Consider the following 21,644-nt stretch of genomic DNA (forward strand, 5'->3'; position numbering starts at 1 on the left):
TGTCTTATACATATTAGGTCCTGTGGAGGACAGCCGCCGGCATTTGTAGTGGCTCTTCGGAACATGTATAGAACTCAGCCGCCGGGTGTCCAGGGTCCTGGTGGCTCATGGCTGCCTCTCTTCTTTCCCCCTTGCTACGACTGTATAGCTCTACCCTTCTTCTTTCCTCCCCTATTCAGCGCGCGAGCTGGGAGAACAGAGCTCCTCCTCTCCGCCTCGCGTGCTGCAAATGGAGGTTGCCTAGCCCAGCCTCCTTCCCCGTTGGCGGGGTCGGCGTGGGCAAAAGTCTCGGCTCCCGCGGCAACTGCCGACCGGAGCTCGCGGTCCGGCCCACTGTTGTCCCATCCCGGAGCAGACACTTGAGCACTGCTATGAGCCGTCGCTTCTCCGGGACTTTTTGCTGCCGCTTTGGGCAGCACTTTGGGAGAGTGACCATGGGTACTCATGCCCTGCTCCCAATGTTCTCCTTCACGTGGTTATGGACAGCTGGAGTACATATTTTAATGTTTACTGTAAATTAATAATAATAATAATAATTAAAAATAAATAATTGTACATATTTCTTGGTCACTTAGACCATTTGTTGATGTTTGGCGCCCTCTTGTGGCCATCACCTGTATTATAGTATTATAGTTTTTGTTGCTCACTTCATGGAGCATTTGATATCCGCCATGGCGGGTTGTTACCAGGGATCCTAGTCCCCTTGGAGTCGGGGGTTCATATTCCACTTATTGCCATGCAGTTCCTTTGCTTGCTGGCAGTCGCTCAGTTTTCATTTGGATTTCTCATTGGGCAGGTCTGTTAGCCATACATCCTAGGGGTGTTCTTGACAATTCATGCTCTGGGATTCCCTTCTCCACAGGCTATCGCATCCGCGGCTAGTGCTACAGATCCCCTCGTCCAGCACTCGGTCCGCAGGAGAATATTCCTGCATGGCATGGATTAGCCCTGATTTTATTGTGCCAGACAGTAGTCTCGCCTGTTACTCAATTCTTGGCTGCTGCATCCACGGCTCACACTCTGTTCCCCACTGCTTTGCGGGGTGCCCGATGGAGTGTCCCGTTGTCTACTAGGGACCCATACCAGTAGGCCAGACAGGGGTCTACATGGTTGCCTACACCACCTGTCATAAATCAAATGGCTGATGCATCTGCGGCTGGTGTCTGGTACCTCATTACTGTAGGAGGTGTCCAACGAGGTGTCCCATTGTCTACTATGGACCCATAAGAGTAAGCCAGACAGTAGTCTGCATGTTTTTCCTACACCACCTGTCCTACTTCAAACGACTGATGTATCTGCGGCTGGAGTTCCGGTACCTCACTACTTGTAAGGCGTCCCACGGAGTGTCCCGTTGTCTACTATGGACCTATACCAGTAAGTCAGACAGTGAGTGGTCTGCATGGTTGCCTATGCCGCCTGTCATACATCAAATGGCTGATGTCTCTGCGATGGGAGTTCTGGTACCTCACTGCTGTGCGAGGTGCCGATGAAATGCCTTGTTGTCTTCTATGGACTCATACCTCTAAGCCAGACAGTGGTCTGCAGGTTTCCTACACCATCTGTCACTCATCACACGGCTGGTGTATCTGTGACTGGTCTTCTGGTACCTCACTACTGTGCGAGGTACTGTTGCTCCATACCAGTAAGCCACACAGTGGTCTGCAGGGTTTTCTACACTGCCTGTCACGCATCTCAGCGGCTGTGTTTCGGTACCGCTGTGCGCGGTATACGTAGAACTGACCCACCGTGTCTCACGGACACTATACGAGATGTCAGGGCTGCATTTCACGGCTCCCCTGCCTCCCTCTATTCCCCAGGGTCGGGATTTCTCAGCCTCACTGACTAGGTGCGGGATCTGTAGTAGAGTTTCTGCAAGTATTCGGGGTTGTTTTCAGTCTGACAGTCCTTCGTCTGTTGGGTTCCACACCACCGGGTCGCCCATTGGTTAGGCCGCTCTCCAGTGCCCCGTTTTCGTGGGAGGTTGATTGGAGTGACCATGGGTGCTCAGGAATCCTCTTCCTGCCGTCCAAATGGGTTTCCGCATGGTTTACGATGTCGGATCAACTACCATAGACTTTCACACCGTGGACGGTAGTTCAGGTTACCCACTACCATGGTGTAGTTTCGAGTGAGTCTCCCCAGGTCGCCCTTGGGCCTTATACAAGGCACCACATACTGGTTTCCAGGGTTACCTACTGGGTCAGGTCCCTCTCTGCTGCCTGCTACTCTGTCTTCAGGCTGTTATCTCACTTCACTGTGTGTTTTCATATGGCCATGGTCCCTTTGCCACATAGCTAGACTGTGTCTGCATGGTGTTCTAATCCGCCTGGTCACCTCCTCAGTTTCCGCCAATGCCACGGCTGCAATCTGGCGTCTTTCTCTTCCAGGTGTACCTGTGGGTTATTGGGACCCTTTCTACCTGTAAGTCACACTGTCTGTCTGTATTTTTCCTGCTCCCCATTCATTCTTCATCTCCTGAGTCTGTGTCTGCAGCCTTAGTGTCTGTCGCCATTAGGAGATGAGGGGTGGGCCTTTTTTTCTGCAGGTCCCAGGGACTTCTCAGCAACAGCAGCATCTCTCTGTTCTCCTTTTTTAGGTTACACTATTGGTCTGCTGGAGGCATACCTCCTTTCCTGCTGGTCTCTTAGATGTCTGCGGTGTCTTTCGTGCCTGCAGACTTAGTATCCCACTGCTATGCCCATGTCTGTGTTCCTACATATGCTAGGACCACCCTGGAGGTGTGGAGCCCACCTTTCATTTGTTCGGTGGGGTGTTCCTCGGGGCTTCCGGGGATTTTGTTTCCTCAGTTCTGCGGAGGTTGAGCACTTCTGTAATTTGACATGGGGCCTGCTGGGGTGACAGTCAATTTAGCCCCTCCCCATACCTCCAGGGGTGTTTCCCGGGGTTTCGGCCCGGGGTGGCTCAGGCACCTATCTGTCTCTGTCTGGAATGGCTTTCAACACGTCTTGTAGTTTTTGCCCAGCTCCAGTGTACAGGACTCCGTTCCCTCCTGGGACACAAGGTGGCTTCTTCAGGCAGCGTTGGGTTGCCGTCGGGACCGGGGGGCTCTGTCCTCCCAGTGCTTGTCCCATGCTGTGGGGCAGCATTTCCCTGCTCCTCCTGCGCCTGGCGAGCTTTACCAATTCCCCTTCCACAGGGGGTACGGGGATCAGTGTGCTTGGCTGGGGTCAACTACCCTTGTCTTCCTTCCTCAGGAGGGTCCTTTTTGTTGAATTTTTTCTGCCGCCACGAGGTTGCCATCTCGCTGTTTCCTGCTATATAGGTGCAATATCTGGCGGGCCCTTGTTTTTTTTTGCTGAAAGCATTCAACAGAGCCTTTTCCTGTCTAGGCTTTTGGGCTTACTGTCCGCTATCCCAGCCTGGCTTTCTCTCTCTGTTTTTGATTGGCTACTGCTGCTCCCGCAGTTTGGCTCTCTCCTCCGTTGGAGAAGTTGGTACAATCTCCCTGAGAATGCCAGTTGGGTTCTCATTTGTTTCTCCCTCCGTTCCCATTCTGGCGGGACGTTTCTTTACTTTGCTCGTGGTCTAGGACTGGTTGGTTTCCTTGACTTGGACTCTGTCTTAGGATGCTGTGGCGTGCTTTCTTTTTCGGCTGCTCTTCCGGTTCCTTAGGCCTGGGTGATGGTTCAGGTCTTGGGCATGTGTAGTGATCCGGCCAAGACTCCTCCGTGGTCTCTTTAATCGGGGCGGTCTTTCTGTTCTGCACTGCTTCACGGAAGTTTGTCGCTCGGAGAATTTTTTTGTGCACGTCTGTTTTCCTTATTCTTCAGGGGTTCATCTTCCAGGGGATTCTACGTCTCCAGTTTACTTGTCGGTCTCTCTAGTATCCGTGATGCCCCTCTTTTTCAGGGTGTTTGCCGCTCCCTTCTTCTTTCGGGGCCCAGGTCCACCCGAGTTGGAGGGCGTTCAGGTTCTCCGCTTTACATCGCCTTCTGGGTACTCGTGGCGGGCCCCTTCTGGGTACTCGTGACAGGGGTTTTTGAGTCTGTGGCTGTTCAGGTCTTTGTTCTCATGCACCAGACCTCTCCGGAGCAGGTTTCCATCTTTCTTTTTTCCTGTGGTTTCCGTCTCTCTATATGAACCGGGTGTCTTGAGTCTCTACAGGGACGACCTTTTTTCCTTGGCATCCTAATCCATCTCCTTGGACGGGTGTTCTTCCAGGAGTCCACTTTCTGGGCCTAGTGTGTCTCCAGCCTGGGGGCTTGCTCGCAGGCCTTGTGGACGCGTGAGTCCAGTCTTGAGACTGATTTCTTTTCTCCGTTGGTTGTTTTTTCCCACCCTAGGGGACTGCTTTGGTACGTCCCATCAGTTATGTGTCCCCCAATGAAGAACGACCAAGAAAAGAAGATTTTTGTTTTCTCACCGTAAAATCTCTTTCTTGTAGTCTTCATTGGGGGACACCGCATCCACCCATTTCTTCATCTTCTTTCCGGACTATTTTTCCGGTTCTTGGATTGTTAGTCGGGTTTCCTTTCTAGGGTCCTTTGGATGTGTTTACTTGTTGGCTTCTCCTACTGCTTTGTGACAAAACTGATTACCTCACTGCAGGTGGGCGGGTATATCCTGCCAGGGAGGAGCCGACTTTTTTTTCCTAGTGTCAGCGCCTCCTAGTGGCAAGAGCATATACTCATCAGTTAGATGTCCCCCAATGAAGACTACGAGAAAGAGATTTTACGGTGCGTAAACAAAAATCTTCTTATTCAATGGATGCTAAAACCATTATGCACTCAATTGTGTAATGGGTTTAGCATCGGTGGAATAAAGACTTGAACAACATTCACAACCCCTCACTACATAACCCTGCCCATCACCTGATATTCATTTTGAATATTAAAGTTAAGTTCACACCCATCTGACTGATTCCCTTAATTATCGGACAAAATATAAACCCACATATCTCAGGAACGGAGGGGCATAAGAAGAAACTGTAAAAAGGTGTGCGATCAGGGCTCTCTAAGCTATTTTTGGGGATCTAGGCACAAGTCCTCTTTAAAGGGGTACTCTGGTATTGCACAACTTATCCACTATCCACAGGGTGGGAGATAAGTGTCTGATGGCGGGGGTCCGACCGCTGGGACCCCTGCATTCTCCTGCCTGGCACCCTGACTCTCCTCATGCAGGGAGCGAGCACGGCTCTGTGCACGAGGCAGGGGTCAAGACAACCCTCCGTGCATCTCTATGGGAGAGCCGGAGATACATAAGCGCTGTTTCTCATTCTCCCATGCATAGATGCATAGAGGGGGCATGTCGGCCACCGCTTCATGGCCACTCCGTGCATGAGGAGATCCAGGGTGCCAGACAGGAGATTGCAGGGAAAGTCCCAGAGGACGGACTTCCCCCATGATCAGACACTTATCCCCTTCCCTGTGGTTAAGGCATACCTATATTTGTGGGTGAAAAAATGCTGTCCCTGCGGCTGTTGCCGGTCTCTGTGAGGAGACCAAATACAGGAAGTGAGGGCAGGACAAGTAGGGCTATGTGCAGGTTCCTGGCTTGTCGGTCATCCTGATGTGTGAGCAGGGAGCATGTCATAGAGCCTCACTGCACAGAGCCCTTCTTGGACTCCTCACAAAGAGACACAGACAATAGCTGTGGGACAAAATATACACATTTTTTTAACCAATGCATATTACAAATATACATATAATGGTATTATCTACATTATATAAAAAGCTTTAGTTAACGACAGGTACACTTTAATGAATGGTCATCAAGAATTGTTCAGAAGTACATTGCCTGTCTGTGTAGGTTGTGGAATTGGCCTAGACATATCCAATCACAGATGAGCATTAATTTTTCAAAGTGCTCTGGTAAAATGAAAGCTGACCTGTGATTGGATAGACTTTAGTTTTATGTTCTGTTATTTTTCTGTGCACATACTTAATCTCCATGAGTATATGTTGCCAAGATATTTAAGAGACATCTAAAACTTCATTGGCCCACACATTTGGAACAAATGTACTAATATATGCACAACTGTTGTAACTTTAGCTGTAGACTTACTTAGGGGCAAGACCTGTTGTATTATTCACACTGAAAGCTGTTCTCAGACATAAATGCACTGTAAAGCTGGTCACATTACAAGCGGCAGTATTCTTACAACAGATCGGAATTTAATATCTTGATAAATGATTTTATCATATGTAGAGTGAAAGTTAATCTAAGAGTTGAAAGCATTTTAGTAGAATATCATTGAATGTAACTAGTACTGCATAACAGGCACAAGCATCATGCTGTCTGTTCATTTACTGGATAGCAAATGTGTATAAACGCAGAATGCCAATGTTTTAAGTTTAACATTGCAGAGTTACACATATATACAGTGGGGCAAAAAAAGTATTTAGTCAGCCACCAATTGTGCACGTTCTCCCACTTAAAAAGGTGAGGCCTGTCATTTTCATCATATGTATACCTCAACTATGAAAGACATAATGAGAAAAAAATCCATTAAATCACATTGTCTGATTTTTAAAGAATTTGCAAATTATGGTGGAAACTAAGTATTTGGTCACCTACAAACAAGCAATATTTTGGCTCTCACAGACCTGTAACTTCTTCTTTAAGAGTCTCCTCTGTCCTCCACTTGTTACCTGTATTAATGGCACCTGTTTGAACTTGTTATCAGTATAAAAGACACCTGTCCACAACCTCAAACTGTCACACTCCAAACTCTACTATGGCCAAGACCAAAGAGCTGTTGAAGGACACAGAAACAAAATTGTAGACATGCACTGGCCTGGGAAGACTGAATCTGCAATAGGCAAGCAGCTTGGTGTGAAGAAATGAACTGTGGGAGCAATTATTAGAAAATGGAAGACATACAAGACCACTGATAATCTCCCTCGATCTGGAGCTCCAAGCAAGATCTCACCCCTGGTGTCAAAATGATCACAAGAACGGTGAGCAAAAATCCCCGAACCACACGGGGGACCTAGTGAATGACCTGCAGAGAGCTGGGACCAAAGTAACAAAGGCTACCATCAGTAACACACTACGCCACAAGGGACTCAAATCATGCAGTGCCAGACGTGTCCCCCTGCTTAAGCCAGTACATGCCCGGGCCCGTCTGAAGTTTGCTAGAGAGCATTTGGATGATCCATAAGAGTATTGGGAGAATGTCATATGGTCAGATGAAAGTAGAACTTTTTGGTAAAAACTCAACTTGTCGTTTTTAGAGGAGAAAGAATGCTGAGTTGCATACAAAGAAAACATACCTACTGTGAAGCATGGGGGTGGAAACATCATGCTTTGGGGCTATTTTTCAACAAAGGGACCAGGACGATTGATCCGTGTAAAGGAAAGAATGAATGGGGCAATGTATTGTGAGATTTTAAGTGAAAACCTCCTTCCATCAGCAAGGGCATTAAAGATGAAATGTGGCTGGGTCTTTCAGCATGGCAATGATACCAAACACACCGTCCAGGCAATGAAGGAGTGGCTTCGTAAGAAGCATTTCAAGGTCCTGGAGTGGCCTAGCCAGTCTACAGATCTCAACCCCATAGAAAACCTTTGGAGGGAGTTGAAAGTCCATGTTGCCCAGCGACAGCCCCAAAACATCACTGTTCTAGAGGAGATCTGCATGGAGGAATGGGCCAAAATACCAGCAAGAGTGTGTGAAAACCTTGTGAAGACTTACAGAAAACTTTTGACCTCTGTCATTGCCAACAAAGGGTATATAACAAAGTATTGAGATGAACTTTTGTTATTGACGAAATACTTATTTTCCACCATAATTTGCTAATAAATTCTTTAAAAATGAGACAATGTGATTATATGTTTTTTTTTTTTCTCATTATGTCTCATAGTTGAGGTATACCTATGATGAAAATTACACGCCTCTCTCATCTTTTTAAGTGGGAGAACTTGCACAATTGGTGGCTGACTAAATACTTTTTTGCCCCACTGTGTGTGTGTGTGTGTGTGTGTATATATATATATATATATATATATATATATATATATATATATATATATCTTCTGACAGGCATGTAAAAAGGACACCCCATTTAAAGTTTTTTTTTTTTTTTTCCCCATTACACCCATGACTGCACCTGGGAGAGACAGCCTGTGTCCTGAACAGGAAACTGAGATCACTTTAAAAAAAGGAATATCCCCCCCCCCTTAAATTTCTATTCCTTTCCATATTGATTATACAGAATTCCTCTGTCATCACAAGGTTGGAGCTGCATGGCTTTTCTGCCCCAGATGGGGTTGTCTTAATGGACTGAAGGTTACTTTCCAGAATAGGTCTCCTCTAGGAGTCACTAGATAAAGTCTGGGGATCCCTTTTTCCCCCTGAAATGCTGTGTTCTTTACACAGTCTTCTGGCAGTTTTTGGGTCAAGGCGGTGTTTTTGTTCTAGTATCCTGCTTTGGGTCACTAAAAATGTTATCCTACCATGAAGAAAAGCCCAAGGGCAGCACTGTCATTCCTGCTGATTTGAACCATAAGTCAGAGTTGCTGGGGCAAGCAGTCTTGCATCCTTGGTAGATGCCATGTATTGGAAGAGTCTGAATGCTGTGGATGGGCAAAGTGCATCTACAGTGCTGGCTTAGGAGCAAGCTGGCAATGGAAATGAAGAAGGGGTATAGCAGGGCACTGGAAAGACTAGTGTCAGCATTGGTTTGGCCTGGATATGGGAGCAGAACCTGTGGCTAGAGCCTTTTTCCCAATAAGTTTGTGTTATAACCCCTTAAGGACCAGGCCATTTTACACCTTAGTACCAGAGCGTTTTTTGCACATCTGACCACCGACACTTTAAGCATTAATAACTCTAATATGCTTTTACCGAATATTCAGATTCTGAGATTGTTTTTTCGTGACATATTCTACTTTATTTTGGTGGTAAATTTTCGGCGTTACTTGCATCCTTTTTTTGTGAAAAATTCCCAAATTTCATGAAAATTTTGAAAATTTAGCATTTTTCCAACTTTGAAGCTCTCTGCTTGTAAGGAAAATGGATATTCCAAATAAATTTAATTTTTATTAACAAATACAATATGTCCACTTTATGTTGGCATCATAAAATGGACATATTTTTACTTTTTGGAAAAATTAGAGGGCTTCAAAGTAGAGCAGCAATTTTTATAAAATGTCATGAAAATTGCAAAATCTGAAGGGACAGATGTTACAGAACTACAACTCCCAGCATGCCTGGGCAGTCTAGGCATGCTGAGAGTTGTAGTTTGGCAACATCTGGAGGGCTACAGTTTGGGCACCACTGTAACAGTGGTCCCCAAACTGTGACCCTCCAGATGTTGCAAAACTACAACTCCCAGCATGCCCAGACAGCCTTTGGCTATCTGGGCATGCTGGGAGTTGCAGTTCGGCCTTCCTAGTGGTTGCCACAGGAAAAATCACTTTACTTTCAGTTTAATCCCCCCCCCCCCCAACACACAGTCGATTCCCTACCTGAGCCGGTATCTCCGATGAATATTTGCGATGATTGCCAGGCCCCACGAGTCTTCTCCTCCAGGTACCGGCCTCCATGTTCTCCCCCCGTTCTGCCTGACATCCAGGGGTGGGCAGAACGAGGGGTTTCCATTAGGGATCGACCGATTATCGGTATGGCCGATATTCACGATTTTGGGCATTATCGGTATCGGCAATTACCTTGCCGATAAGCCGATAATGCCCCGCACCGCGACCGCCCCCCCGACCCGCCGCACCGCAACGCGCCCTCCCCGACCCACCGCATCGCACCCCCCACCGTAGTGCTGGGCGGTATACCGGTATGAACTGGATACCGTTTTTTTTTTCTCCCACGCTATACCGGTCGGGCCCCTCCCCCACCCTCCGAGTCAATAAATTTTTTTTAACTTACCCGTAATGGGGGTGGTCCGGGCCATCCATCCTTCGTGTAGTGTCCGGCGGCATTCCGGGTGGAGGGTGAACCGGTCCGGGCTGTCCTTCTCCGGGGTCCTCTTCTCCACTCCGGGCAGGCTCCGGCCTAGTACGCTGCATAGACGCCGCTACGCCATGACGTCAGGTGTGTCGCTGCGCACGGGCATCACTGCGCAGCGGCATCTATGCTGTGTTACTAGGCCGAAGCCTGCCCGGAGTGGAGAAGAGGACCCCGGAGAAGAAGTACAGCCCGAACCAGTTCACCCTCCACCCGGAATGCCGCCGGACACTACAGGAAGGATGGATGGCCCGGATCACCCTGACAGGTAGGGGGAGAGAAGCGGGTGGTGACGGCAGCGGCCTATGGCACCGCAAAAGCCACTGCAGTGCATTGATTTAAAGCGCCCGCTTTAAATAAATGATCTGCAGCGGTGTCGCGGGGGGATAAATAGCCGATAACTTATACCGGAATATTGGTATAAGTTATCGGCTATCGGCCCTAACCTCCACCGATTATCGGTATCGGCCCTAAAAAAACGATATCGGTTGATCCCTAGTTTCCATGGCAACCCACCGTCCTGCTCTGCCATTGGTCAGAATCAGTTCTGACCACTGGCAGGGGATGGGAGGAGATCGCAGCATTGCGACCTCACTCCTACCCTGCAGGATGCTGGGGTCTGTCACTGACAGGTCCGAGCATCCCTATTTTTCGTGTGGTCGGGTCACCAGAGACGCGATCAGCCCGGAATAGGAGAAAATCGCATGTCTGAATTGATATGCGATTTTCTGCGATCGCTGACATGCGGGGGTCCCGGGACCCCCCTAGGCATTTGCACGGCATGCCTGCTGAACGTTGAGCGGCAGGGACCGGAAAACGCCATGACGTTGTGGGACGTCATTGGTCCTTAAAGCCCAGGGTGCCATGACGTTCCACAACGTCATTGGTCCTTAAGAGGTTAAAAAGCTGTCTCGTCTTTGAAAAAGAGTAATTTAGTATTGCTTTGTCTTTATAGAAGGTTTTCTTTTCCTGCACTAATCACTAATGACACAGAGTGAAGGAGAGGTTCTGATACACTGATCACTCAGACCCTGGCTACAACTCCACCACTATGGCTTCTGATGGGGTGGGAGGGGAGTAGTCTAGGTTTACCCCTCCCCTTCTGTTGGGAAGGATGACAATGCTATGTCTATAAAGGCGTGTTTCCATTAGCAAAGTTAGTAAATTCAGATGTCAACCACATACATATATGTAAATAGATCTGATCACTTCCTGCTTTCCTCTTTGAACTGTGACACTACTGTTGTGCGTATGCTTTTCCACAATCCCCCTTACTTTACATGCACGTGTAAGAGTAAACTGCTATTACCTTTAATTATAACCGTGGACAGCAAGGCAAAATACACATTAAAAATCCAAATGTTTTAGGCTTGGTAGTTTAGAAGTAATTTAGGACTCAAAGTATTTTGGCAATTCTCACTCAGGTTTCTAATAAGAAAGTTCAGCGAATATCATTGGATAGAAAAAGAGAGCACAACACAGTATAGATGGTTGTACATGAGGCTTTTTAAGGAATTAAAGCAGCGGGATATTGCCATCTTATAAAGTGATGGCATTTCGCAGGGATTGGTGTGTTGGAGGGGGGGGGGGGGGGGCAACCTTTGAAACCCTGACCTACCATGGGCAGCAACACTAATGTAGTACTGTGTCCTCATTGGCCCTCATTTACTTAGAAAATCGGGTTGTAAGTCTATCTTGCTTTCTTACCCGACTGCTTTTTTCCCCTGGTATTTATTACTATGTCGCATCCTGTTTGTCGCACGTGCGTTTTGTTGGTTTTGGTTTCCAACTCCTCTGAGCTGTCGGGAAAAAATCCACAACAATTCAACAAATTCGGGTTGGAAACCTTTATAAATACGTGGGAAAGCTCAGAAATGTCGGGTTACGCCCCTTTTTCGGGTTTGGGAGAATCCACATCGGGTCCGTCTGGAAAAAATGTTGCATCGTGTCGCAGACTGGCGCACGATGTCTGCGACATGGCGCAGACAAAGATGCGACAAAAAAACACGACAAAAGAAGTCTGGTTTAGAATAGTAAATGAGGGCCATTGTGTTTACGCTGCACAGCAGCCATCTAGTTGTGCAGTGAACTACAGTCTGGCCCCTCTTCACTTGAATAATACTGGCTGTAGTTCCTTACACAGCTGGGTGGCTGATAGCACCGCTGTATAACTTTTGCTGTAGACGAAAAAAACAAAAAAAAAACTATATAGTTTTCTTTTGGTGCTACTCTGAGGTGGTGGATGAATCCTTTAGGCTGTGGGAATTCGCTGACTCCTTTTAGCTTCATTCTTAGGCCCCTTTCACACTATAAAAATACTTCCGTTATGAACCCCATTATAGTCTAGGGGATTTTTCGAATAGCCGTTTTAACCCCTTGTCGCCCGTTATTATAAACAACCGTTATTTTGTGACGGGCGATAGTAACGGGAGAATTAGTCCATGCACTATTTCTCCCGTTCATTCGCCCGTCACTATAATGGGATTTTCTAACGGCCGTTAGTGATTTTTTACCGGCCGTATAACTGCTGATTTCCAGGCTTTTTATAAAGGGCGTTCATAACGGAAGTATTTTTATAGTGTGAAGGGGGCCTTAGGAAATGCAATGCTTCACTGGGAGAGAAATCTCAGAATGCAAGGAAGATGAGGGCAATCCCCCCTTACTTTGCCCTAGTTCTTGTATTTCATATAGGGCATATATGTAAACATTTTCTTTGACATTATCACTGTGGTGGCATACATCAGATTACATTGAAGGATTAGAATTCCATTCTTAATGGGGATTGATAATCAGCTCCTGAATCATATAGGTCAGTACATCTCGCAGCTGACTGAGGAGTATGGGGTGTTCCCTCTTTTTAAAGTGATTTCAGAGGTTCACATTTTCTGATCATAATAGTGGATATAGCTGGGTTCACACTAGTATAATTTGGATACAATGCCAAGCCCAATAAAGGGTCATATGTTAGCATATCATCATCTGATCATTCAGGCAGTATGTGAAGATAAAGCTAATGTAAATGGACAGAAACGCTAACTAATTGACTTTACAATAACTTAATAAATAGACAGTTTAGATATGCCATTTCTTGTGGTGGAAAAAGTAAGTATTTGGCTTGAATGAACACTCCACCTTCATTGCAATATGTTACACTGCATTTTTTTAGCATGGTCTTTTTTTTTTAATTTTTAAATCGATGCTTCTTATTTTCTTTAATGATGTTATCCAGCACTAACTACTGATCTCTTCTCCATAGGATGGGGGATAAGTGTCTGATTGTGGGTGGGGGGAGGTGGTGACTGCTGGTCTGGGTGCACAGAGCTGCGGTGTCCAGAACGGGGCCCTGGCTATCCACGCTGTATGGAGCAGTAGACTGCATGCGCTCCATGCATTGTTTGTGGGTCCATCTACCACTCCATGCAGCTAGGACAGCCGGGTCTCCATTCTAGTGATAGCGGGGATCCCAGCAGTCAGACCCCCCACGATCAGACACTTATTCGATATCCTGGGGATAGGGGATAATTTGTTAAGTTCTGGATAACCCCTTTATGTTTGTATGTAAAATGACTCTTCTGTGCAGGAGGCATTCACACTGTGTGTGTGTCATGTGCTATTTAGAAGGTAAGGTTGAGCTACTAGTAAGTATCTTTTGGGTTCTTTCTATCCCAAATGTAAAAAAAACGTTTTTCAAGGTTATGCTTTTCTGACCTCAGCACTGACTGATTACTCAGGGTTCATACACATAAGCATGTTTTGGAGCAGTATGGCCTTTATGGATTGATCCCAAATGAGCAACTATATGTGTTTATGCTTGTTAATTAATATTTATGCCCATAAAAGATAACAAGAGTAGAGCATGCTCCATCAAATGTAGAATGCAAGTCAAGTTCCTTCTGGGAAAAAGTGAAAGTACATCTATGCTTTCTGTTCAAAGGCATAGTCACCTCAGCTGGTGCATTTTTGCAAAAATATTTGGCAAAATGTTTTCATGCAGTCATGTATGAGACCAGTTTTAGTGCTAGAATGGTCAAATAACAAAGGCACACAGTGCCCAGAAAATGTCACTTTGTATTGCTCATTGGGTGTAGGGAAAAATCACATTCAGTTTTTATTAAAGGTGTTAGGATATTTTTTAATGCTGTCATTGAGCTAGACAGGATCCAGCATCTGGAGTTTCGTCAGTGCTTCTCTCACATTGGACCATAGCTTTCTGTTATAATAGGGGACTAGCAAAACTATTGACAGGATAGTCACCATACTGGAATGATGAATGTGGTCAGTGATGAAAATGGTACATATACATCAACATCTACTGAGATAATTCTGCTCTGTTCATTGTTTACATATTGTTCCCTGCATTTCACTACAGCAACCAGTAGTATTGACTGTAATTGTGTATATCTGTAGTGTTTGTGCTTTTTTTGCTCGGTTCCTGTGTGTATTGTGTGGATAAAATGTTGAAGTTGTCACTTTTTCTTTTGTCACTGTCACATATGTGTTTGTTTCCTTTCCTGCTAGCTGTCAGGGCATGAAAAGGTATGAAACTCTAGAGTGCAACTGGTTTTATTTTGGACTCTATTAACCTATTAATATAGTTTGCCTGATCTGTTTTATTTCTTTTGTACCACATCTTCTCTAAACTGTGTTTTCATTTATAGGCCGCCTTCACCTGTACACTAATAGCTGCATTTAGAATTCCCACTTGTGCATGTCATTCATGTTTGTATGTAGCATGGGACTGATCACATTGAATTTACTTATGTATTGCTACGTTTACATTATTTAAAGGGAAACTCCGGTGGGAAAAATTTTTTTTAAAATCAACTGGTGCCATAAAGTTAAACAGATTTGTAAATGACTTCTATTAAAAAATCTTAAGCCTTATAGTACTTATAAGCTGCTGTACACTACAGATATACTTCAGAAAAATTTGTAGTTCTTTCCAGTCTGACAATAGGGCTCTCTGCTGACACCTCTGTCCGTGTCAGGAACTGTCCAGAGCAGGAAAGGTTTTCTATGGGGATATGCTTCTAATCTGGACAGTTCCTGACACGGACAGCGGTGTCAGCAAAGAGCACTGTTGTCAGACTGGAAAGAACTTTACAAATTTCTCTGGAGCATACAGCAGCTGATAAGTACTGGAAGACTTCAGATTTTGAAGTAGAAGTAATTTGCAAATCTTTCTGGCACCAGTTGATTTAAAAACATTTGTTTTCCACTTGTTTCCACCGGAGTTCCCCTTTAAGTTAGTTTTACATGTTATTGGGAGTATAAAATTAGGTTTACATAATCTACATGGCATATGGCTAGTATTTCCTTTCAAGGTGTAATACTATTTGTTTCTTATCAAAACTACAAGCCAAATATTATAGGTTGATTAAATATGTAGTAAGTTTTAAGAAGTCCCAAAAATGGGGGGATTTAGGCTGTCTGTGTACATTTATTTGATTGGTCACGTATTACCCTCTGTAAACGGGAGATGTGTGAACAACAATGATTAAAGTGAAAGGTTCCATGAATGATCTAGTCATTGTTTCTACCAGCTTGCCTGCATGATGATTAAGCTGATAAAAGGCTCCTTAAACAAGCATCTAGTAGCGCTTGCTTCAGGCACACACTGGCTTCTCTAAAAGTAAATTGTTCTTTAATGTACTGTCATAGTCGTTAATGATGAATATTGCACTAAATTTAATATTTCTGTTCAAAACTGTTCACTAAGGTTTGTGTCACAGAGAAAAATCACTGTTGGAAGATTGTCTTCTGACATTTTATAGCTGCTTCTGTCACAGCCATTTTCCCCCTCGGCTTACGACAGCACCATTGGAGAGACCGCCTCCTGCTCCACAGGATAGGAAACTGGGAAACCAAGTTTTCATAAAAGGCCAACAGCCCTTACTTTCTCAGTTAGGTTTCCTATCCCGGGAGCAGAAGGCAGTAAATGCTGCTTTTTTCCTCCAACAGATTTGCAAAAAGGCAGAAACAAATTTTCTAATCCGGGGATTAGAAAACATAGCTGCTTGCTTCAAAACAACTTGTTATACCTGTCCTCAGGTTGTGCGTGGTTCTTACAACTCGGCAACACTTCAGTGTAGCTGAGCTGCATTAGTACACACACACACTAATGACAAGTTTGGTTCTGTTTTTGGAAGAAAGCAGCTATGTTTTTCTAATCCTACATAACCTACATAACCACACAACCCTTTTAAGGGCTTCCCAAGTGGCGTAAGTCGTCTCAGCGATCTGCTGTGGATTAACTCAGGATATCTTTTTCCTTGTCATGTGACATCTCGGGGGTCCCCCCTGGCCTTGGACTTCTCCTCTTCCCGGTACTGGTTCCTGATGTCTTGCTCGCTGCAGAAAGCTTTTGCTCCGGAGAAGAGGTGTGACGCAGGCAGGATTCAGAATAAGGATAGTGTTCCATGACCCCTTTGGCTCAGGAGTGGAACAGAACAGGGGTGGACTGTGGTCTAGGAGCCTGGAGGAAGTGGATCTGTAAAAAGCTTGTGCTTTTGGATAAAGTTCCAGTCTGTTTCTCACAGGCAGCCTGCTATTGGTTTTCCTTGCAATGTCAGGTGCAACTTTCTTCTGGTGGTGTGTACAAAATGGATAGTTTTGATGCTAAAATCCAGGACTCTAGGTACAAGAAAGCAGAAGGATTTCTAAAAATAGTTGGGTGTCTGTGGCTGCAAATTTAAGCCAGGCATTGCCATCACTTCAGTAGTTAGGTCTCTAAGAGTGTGGATGGAGCAGTTTGAGGACCAAATTAAGAGGGGCACAACAAGAGAACAGCTTGGTTCCTCTTTGCCCACCGATGCCGTGCAGTGGTTTTCTTTGCACATGGCTTGGTGTATGCATTACATTTAGAGGGTAGAACGGTGGCATTGTCAATTTCTGCCCTTTGAGTTCTTTGGTTGATGGATTGGAAAGAGGTTGTAACATGTAAATCCAGATTCTGCACCATCCTCTGCCGGGGGGAATTCTTGTTTAATCCAACTCTTGATGTCATCTTAGAGAAAGCTTCAGACAATAACAATGTTTTTCCTTTCTGCTCCTCATTCTAGGAAGCCCTTTCAAGGCAGGGGTAGAAAGAAGTCTCAGACAGAATCTAGTAGGGGTATAGGAGAGAAAGGATCCATAAAGTGTAGGGGGTTTGAGGATGGGGAGAATGGGGGAAAAAATGGATGAAGTTCACGATAAAGCATGGTGTAAAAGCAATCTGTCTTGTCATCCAGGGCAAAGATTTGTCATTACAGACCTTTGTGCAGATCCAGAAAGGCAGACGAAAACTGGAAAATAACATGTTGACTCCATTCTCCGAAGTTGAAAAAGGGAAAGGTTTTTACTCTACTCCTGGTGAGAAAACCAAATGGTTCCTTCCATACAAGTATAAACCTAAAACTGTTAAAACAATTTTTTTGAGGAACCAATTTTTTGAGTTTACATAACACATCTACAATTTTAAGAACTATCTTTTTTTTGCCTTTCCCAAGCTCTTTGTGCCTTCATGAAGATTATTGCTGAAGTGATGGTTCATGTATAGGAGAAGTATATTGGAAACATTCTAAGTGGCTAGATTAGAGAAGGATCAAGAACTCCCAACCATCAGTGTTAATTTTTAGGGATTCCTTTAGATTCGTTAAGACAGGATTGCTTTTTTGCCCCTCAAAAGTTCACCCTGGTGGTTTCCATAGTGAAAATGCTATTACAGGCAGAGAAAATCTGAGAAAAGCTATGTCGTGTTGTTTCTATTGACCTCATGCATCTCAATGGTTCAATGGAATAGAACTGCTGGGTTACATGAGGTCAATAGACGGTGGGACAGATGCCTCTGGTGGTGGTTAGACCCTGCAAACCTTTGAAGAAGTATCCTTTGGGTTCACAAAAAGGTGTTTTCTTTGACCATTTCCCATTTTATGTTCAGATTGGTGGAAGCTCAGCTAAGCTGTATGTCAGCCCTTCTCCTCAAAGGTTCAGAAAATGTGAGGGCAAACTATCCCTGCCTCCATCTGTTTCACCCGGAGGAATGGGTGCTGAATGTCTGTGCTCAGTCAGATAGCAAAGCCTTGGGGGCCTTTGGTGTTGAATCGGTTTGCCACAAGAGAGAACAGAAAGATGAACTATCATGGATATATTTTTTATTTTCCAAATACTTTAGGGAGAGCCTGTTATACGCTTTTCCCCCATAAGGTTCACCCACACTAAACCCGATAGACTGGGTTATAGTGCGGGGGAACGGAAGACCGACGCGGGGTCCTATACACAATGCAGGGACTTATATACCTACCTGCAGTCCGGCGACCAGTCCCTCCGAAGGTCCGCTTCTTTCTGCGCTGAATTGCACACTGGAGGCGGGCCCGCCGGCTGGATTTGAATATTCATGGGCGCTGGTCACAAGAGCGCTCAGTAGGCACAAGCGCTCACGTGAGCAGTGTCCATGAATATTCAAATCCAGCCGGCGGGCCCCCTACAATTCAGCACAGAAAGAGGACCTTCGGAGGGACCGGGTGCCGGACTGCAGGTAGGTGTATATAAGTCAGAGACCCCACATCAGTCATCTGTTCAGACACAATATAACCCAGTGTATCGGGTTTAACCCAGTGTATTGGGTTTTATACCCATGTTGTAACATAAGATCAGGGAAGCGAGGGCTACGTTCCACCAATCGTTTTTTTTTTTTTATTTTTTTTTTTTAAATCAAATATTTTTATTAAACATTTTACAGTTTACAAACAAACGACAAAACAAAACTATAAACCCCACCCCCCACCCACATAAGGTAACCACCCCCCAGCCCCAAGTCCCGTGTCACACCCTCATAGAAGAATAGAATCTAAAACTCCAAAATATAAAAATAGTGCATTATCTGTCCATTGGGTATATATATTAATTACAATCCAAACGGAAGAGGAAGAAAAAAGGGTAGGGAAAAAAGTGGAGATAGAGAAATTGAGATAGAGAAGTGCAGTCCCACATCATATGAAACAAATGGGCATCAGACATGGAGCACCTGGGACAACAGGAATCTGGGCGCACCCCAATTTTATGTAAAAATGCTGGGGTGCGATACACCCGATGGAGCAGAAAAATTTGAGATACCCGGTGGGCCTCTGACACAGCAAGGCGCGGGGTCATAGTCAAAATCTGTACCCATTGTTCATCTGATAGGGGACCCACGTCTGCCTCCCATTTTTCTTTAGCATGTAAGGGATAAGCTTCATGGTAAGAAATTAACAATTCCCTATAGAGCAAAGATATCACTCCTTTAGTAAAGACCATACTGAACAATTCATTCACCACTGCCGAGGAACCGATAGTCAAGGCACCCGCTCGTGACTGCTCATCCAGTGCATGTCGTAACTGCAGATAACGAAAGAAAAAGGAGTGCGGTAAATGAAATTCCTCTTGCAGCTGAGCAATGACTTCAGCACCGGTCCATCATACAGTTGATAAAGATATAATATCCCATAAGAGAGCCATAAAGGGATATCAGGTAGGGAATTCAGTTCAGGAAGACCTGGGTTATACCACAATGGGGAGTATGTCACAAAAGTGGGATAATGTAAGAGAGACTTAAACTTCAACCACACCTTACGGAGAAGAAGAAAGGTAGGAGGGAAGTCTGGGTGGCGCGTTTGTGCCACCATTTCCAAGAGATAGAGAGGGTCACGCCCCCTATATGCTGTGTGACCAGAGCCCCTGTACGTCCCATGGTATCTAACTGCGCCCATCCCTTCAGCTGCTGGACCTGTGATGCTAAGAAATACAACCAGGGGTTAGGGACAGATAAACCATCCGCTTCCTTACCACGTTGTAACGTTTCAAGGCGAATCCTAGCTTATTTTCCATTCCAAATAAGTTCCCGAAATAAGGTCTGAATCTTATGAAAAGATTTCATTGGAATCTAGACAGGTGTGTTATGCAAAATATACAAAAACTGGGGCTTGAGAACCATTTTAGTTAAGTTACACCTGCCTATCATAGATAAGGGGAGCTTGCGCCAGGTAGACACCTTTTTGGGAACTACGATCTAACAGTGGTACTAGCTTGAGAGGAACATAATCAGAGGCGGAAGCTGTTACATATATACCTAAATATTTAAACCCAGAAACTATGGTAAGCCCAACCCTAGTAGTTATAGGCATCTGGGGGGGGGGGGAGAGGATCCAGGGGAAGTAGCGTGGACTTATCCCAGTTAATAGCTAGGCCCGAATAACTATCAAAGAATTCAATAAGATCAATTAAAGCAGGTAGTGATTGCGGAGCATCGCCCCAAAAAAGGAGCATGTCATCCGCATACAGAACAATGCGCTCTTCCAAGGTTCTGTAACAAAAGCCCCGGGTATCAGGGGAGGCTCTAAACAACGCCGCCAAAGGCTCTATAGCAATGGCAAATAAAAAAGGGGATAACAGGCACCCCTGACGAGTGCCACGTCCCAACGGGAAAGAACGGGATAGCAGGCCATTCGCTCTAATTCTAGCACAAGGGGCAGCATATAATAATTGAACCCAATTTAAAAATACTGGTCCAAATCCCATGTGGCGCATAACACTCCATAAGAAATTCCATTCAACGCTGTCAAAAGCCTTGGCAGCGTCGAGGGAGAGTACGGCCCTGCAAGAAGCACCATCAGGGCGTAGCTGTAAATTTAGATAAAGTCTTCTAATATTATCAGCAGTGGACTTATTTGGCATGTATCCCGTCTGATCCCCATGAATCAAAGTAGTAATTACCCTCAACAATCTATTGGTCAAAACCTTAATTTAACAACTGAACACAAAAAAGAAATCCGCCTGTATGAACCTGCAAACAGCGGATTTTTACCCGGCTTCAAAATCAATACAATAATAGCCTCTAACATAGATCTCGGCAGTCCCGCTCCCCCAGCTGCCGCCTTCCACACCTCAAGCAGGTTGGGAAGCAATACCTCTTGGTGTTGCTTGAGATATTCGTTAGGGAGGCAATCAACTCCCGGCGACTTCTCATAAGATAATGTACCCAATGCCACTTCCAATTCCTCAACTGTAATAGGCTCCTCCAACATATCCCTCTGAGTCTGCGATAGGGTCGGGAGTGAAATACCAGCCACGAACTGGTCAATATCAGCAGAGCTGTACTTCAATTTAGAAGAATAGGTCTCCTCATAAAAGGAGACTAGAGTAGTCAGAATAGTTTGATCATCCTGGATCATCACCCCGGCACCATCACAGAGACACGGAATACATGCCGAACCAGACTGAGCCCTGATGGTATGAGCTAGTAATCGACCCGTACTCTCACCACTTTCGAAGTAATGTTGTTGTTGAAAAAAGCGCTTATTGTCGGCCATTCGTAACAAATGTGCGTCCAATAGGGCCTGTGTAGACTTTCAATTTCCTCTATTTGAATCAGAGGGGTCGTCAAGGAACTTGCGTTCCTCTAGGAGCACCTGTCGCTGTAGGGAGGTTTGAATAGCCCTATTCTTTGATTTACAGGTCGAGATATCTCTAATAAAGATACCTCGAACATACGCTTTTAGGGAATCCCATACCGTACACATGGAAGCGCTCCCCACAATAATCTCGAGGAAGGCAACGATGTCAGATTGAATAGTGTCATCCACTGCAGGAACCTGAAGCCAAAACGGGTTCAAGCGCCACAGAGAGCCTCTCGACCTGGGATGGGGGTCAGGAGTATAACGTATAAGGATTGGAGAGTGATCAGACAAGGTATGGGGAAGATATT

The 21,644-nt window shown here is 45.3% G+C and overlaps 1 protein-coding gene across 3 annotated transcripts in view; it reads left to right on the forward strand.

Moving 5' to 3' along the window:
* Positions 1 to 21,644, forward strand: part of GRAMD4 (GRAM domain containing 4) — a 199,819-nt gene that overhangs the window by 155,822 nt on the left and 22,353 nt on the right. For 2 of the 3 annotated variants that reach the window (XM_056573695.1, XM_056573697.1), the window contains exon 15: positions 14,441 to 14,458. The exons of the other annotated variant lie outside the window; for it this stretch is intronic. In XM_056573695.1, coding sequence (XP_056429670.1) covers positions 14,441 to 14,458 — 18 coding nt within the window. The remainder of the gene's footprint in view (positions 1 to 14,440; positions 14,459 to 21,644) is intronic. 3 annotated transcript variants of the gene reach the window in all.

The sequence above is a fragment of the Hyla sarda genome, chromosome 4, assembly GCF_029499605.1.
Source record: "Hyla sarda isolate aHylSar1 chromosome 4, aHylSar1.hap1, whole genome shotgun sequence".
In the NCBI taxonomy this organism is placed as follows: Eukaryota; Metazoa; Chordata; class Amphibia; order Anura; family Hylidae; genus Hyla; species Hyla sarda.